General features: G+C 44.8%; 1 protein-coding gene across 1 annotated transcript in view; it reads left to right on the top strand.

Moving 5' to 3' along the window:
- Positions 1-668: 668 nt before the first annotated feature.
- SARC_00036 (hypothetical protein) overlaps positions 669-3,691 on the top strand; it is a gene marked incomplete at its 5' end in the record, with an annotated part of 10,032 nt that continues 7,009 nt past the window's right edge. The window contains 6 exons of the mRNA XM_014306205.1: positions 669-968; positions 1,194-1,544; positions 1,761-2,030; positions 2,318-2,493; positions 2,688-2,934; positions 3,318-3,523. Coding sequence (XP_014161680.1) covers positions 669-968; positions 1,194-1,544; positions 1,761-2,030; positions 2,318-2,493; positions 2,688-2,934; positions 3,318-3,523 — 1,550 coding nt within the window. The remainder of the gene's footprint in view (positions 969-1,193; positions 1,545-1,760; positions 2,031-2,317; positions 2,494-2,687; positions 2,935-3,317; positions 3,524-3,691) is intronic.

Here is a 3,691-nt window from a genome sequence, read left to right as displayed (position 1 = left end):
GTGTGTGTGTATTATTATATAAGTATATATATATATATATATATATATCTGTCTCTGTGTGTGTGCAGACGATTATGTTAATAGTAAACATTCAAATTGAAAGAATATATCTATAATGGTATATAGAACGATGTATATATATTGCTGTGCTGGTATTATATGAAAGCGAATTGATGCTCATTTTCGAGTGGATGTACCTACCATTTTGGAGATATTTTAGTAGGTATACACACCAACGCATATGTGTGTTTATATTTTTATATGGATTCCGTACATATGTACTAGATGCCATTGAATCCACAAGACATGGTTGGCTTTTTTATGTTGCGCACGTCGTTCACTTGTGCACGGATCCATAGGCTCACTTGAACACCACATCCATATCGTCGCTAACTATGTCATGTACACGTGAATATATGTGTACGTGTAAATTGTTGTGTATGTGCAAATATATGTATAGTGCGATACAAGCATGTGCACACGTACTTATCACGCCGCTTCGATCCACATCCATGCTGTTTGCACGCAGTGTCTATCAGGCATAGCTCATAGTCGGATGTCTTCGGCAGAAGCACGGCCGTCACTTGATGAATACTTCAATGTATCTGTTAGATAGCAATCCACATGGATATCTACTGTAGGCTGCAATTGATTGCTGTTGTGTAGCAATGCGCATCCTGTACCGATCTTTACTTTCATTAAACCTTGCACATGTCGAGAAATCCCGCAATTTTTTGTATACCCATCTCCGCTGGTCTGTTCCATATCAACTCATTGTCATTCTTCTGTGGCCCACCACCTCCATCAGTGCACCAGTAGAGCCAGTTGTGGCTTCCGCCACCGCAGAGACTCCCGACCAAGATGAACTCGAGCTGACGTTCCCTACGTTGCCACCCAGGCGTGCGAAGAAAACGGATCATTACAACATATCAGGGCAGGACCGCTCTCGAGGCAGCGCCGGGGATAAGGTAAGCCAATATATAAGCCAATAGAAGTGATCTGTGAGGTTGGCTACCCATGCTGTTGTAAAGGGACGTGTTGCTGTGTGCACACTTTTGCCTGCAATACACGACCATCACTGGCACAATGTGCTTATCGCTTTTCCGTGAGTAAGATACACGAGGTCACTATATAGTACCATTTCTTCGCTACAAATTCGTTGCGCTAAAATCAAAATCAAACGCTACTTGCAGACGATGGACACTCGAGCCAAGAATGCAACCCATACCGAGGTCCATACCAGTGGTACCTCTAAAAAGTCTACATCTGTCGACAACGACGCTCCTATGTTGAACGCCGGACAGACCAAGCGCGTGAAATACAGCACAGCCACAGGTACAGGCGCAGCGGAAGAGGCCGCGCCACCACGGGGAAGTACGGACAAGGTACATGCGTCGCCAACATTTACAATCAAGGATCATGTCCCACAGGAGCCTGCAACGGACGGTACGGTCGACCTGGTCTTCGAGGCGCTGCCCCCGAGGCGTGCGAAAAAGCAAGCCGAGTCCAACTTACATCAAGTGCTTCATTCCCACTTTGAACCGGTATGCGGAGTGGGTGTTTTTGGACTTAAGGTCTAGTGCTTGTGTGGTAAACTTTCCCACGGTCGCAGGGGCCAAGGTAGAGGTTTACCTCTGTATTCTGCAATGTGTGACCCAGTCTTACAGCAGTAGGCTCTTTTGAAGTTTTGCTTCGCTTGTAGAGTGCAGTGTACGTTCTTTTATTCTTGATACTACTTTGGGCACGCGTTTTCAATACAGGTCAATAAGAAGAAAACCATAGGCGCAAAAACAGCCCACAAGGGCTGTTTTAAAAAAACTAAATCGACGGCGAAGCGGATGATCGAGCAACCAGACACAGTCTCTGAGATTGTGCACGCCAGAAAGAAACCCGCAACTACAACCGCAACCTATGATAAATACCTGCACGAAACGGGCGAGATGACTTCGCAGCAGGCAAAGGAGCCAATTGCGCCTTCAACGACAGCCACTGCAGAAGCTGAAGAGCCTGTATTCCAGTCACTTGCATCGGTAGGCCGTATTGCATCATAACGCAATGATATGGGTTTGAAAAGGATCAACCGATTTTCTATCCGTGTTCGCATACATATATTTGATTGTACAACTTCAGTTCTGTTATCGTTAGGAAAATTGTTTATCTCGTTATTAGAGTCGTATCGCCATTTGTGATTCATGATGCAGAGCCAAGGCAAGTTGCGATATATTCCTATTATTAAAGGCAGAAATGGTACAAATGTATGTAAATCGTAATGCCAAGTATATTCTTATACGTGTACCATGTTTCTGTAACTTTACAGACAGGAAAAACTGGGATACCTGCCACACAGACCCCGGAGGAGTTGCAGGAAATCCTGGAATGGACCTTATTGGAAAACAGGCCGAGGCGTAAGCGACATGCGCCTGCTTTCTTTTCAAAGACCCCGAAACAGAATACAAGCGGACAGGAAATTAAATTACCAGCTCACATCAACAGGTATTTGGCTCATGCAATAGTGGATTTAGTGTTACCCGGTTGCAGGGCGAGCCTGCAGTCTGTGCACGCTATGTAAACTTGTTTGCAACCCTGAAAGTCGGGCCGAATGGTTCATACGTCAAATTTTTAGTTACTTTGGGTACATGGGGGTGTTATTCGACTGTCTGTTTACTGAACCTTTACACACATCCCAGGCATACAGCGAAGAAAGCAGCGGCTCCGTCCAAGAAGGCTTCACCTCCAGTCAAGAATAACAGTCCACCGAAGCAGCTCACACTCTCGGAGCCTGCTGAAGGTGCCAACAGGGCGATGAATGAGAATCGACATGGTACTGTTCAAAACTCCATAGCCATACCCGCTTCACTTCCAGAGATTCCCGAGAAATCGTTTACCTCGCTGAAGAACACATTTGGGCAAACGCGTGCCAGTGCTGATATTTCGGTATGTCGAGGGAACAAGAATTTGTATAGGAATCGACATGATACTGTTCAAGACTCCATACCCATAACCGCCTCGCGTCCACAGATTTCCGAGAAACTTGTTACCTCACTCAAGACCATATCCGGGCAGACGCGCGCCAGTGCTGATATTTCGGCGTGTCAATGATTTCGAATTAGAAGCGACTCAGTTCCCGCATGATAACCTGCGTCGCCTATATGGCTAGTTTGTTCGGAAAGTGTGGTGTGATGAGAGCGTTTTTTCTCTGCTTAAGACACAAAGTGTGCGTCATGACGTGTTGTGTTGGTATGTGATCTTTCCAGATCCTCCGTATACACTACCTCACAAATTGCCCATTCAAATGCGCTGAACTCTTGTGAATCCAGACAAAGGATATCTGCGACCTGACTCTGGATGAGGTGGCAGAGAATGCCGCAGCATCTCTCCTGAATCATCCCGAGGAGATCAGTCAGTGGACGCTACTGGGAGACAGGCCGAAACGGAACAGGAGTGCCCCAAAGTCCTATACAGCTGATCGTACAGGGCACGGCAAAAAGAAGACGGAATCGGTTGCAACCGGCCCATCGAAAAAGTAAGTTGTATTTATATGTAGATATACAGAACAAAACTCGAGGCCTACTAGAGTATACATCCTTCCTGATAGATGAATATATATACATATATGTTGTATATATNTATATATATATATTATATATATATATATATATATATATATATATATATATATATATATATATAT

The sequence above is a fragment of the Sphaeroforma arctica genome (assembly GCF_001186125.1).
Source record: "Sphaeroforma arctica JP610 unplaced genomic scaffold supercont1.2, whole genome shotgun sequence".
NCBI lineage: Eukaryota > Ichthyosporea > Ichthyophonida > Sphaeroforma > Sphaeroforma arctica.
Note: the sequence above shows the minus strand (reverse complement) of the source record. Positions and strands in the feature narration are given on the sequence as shown.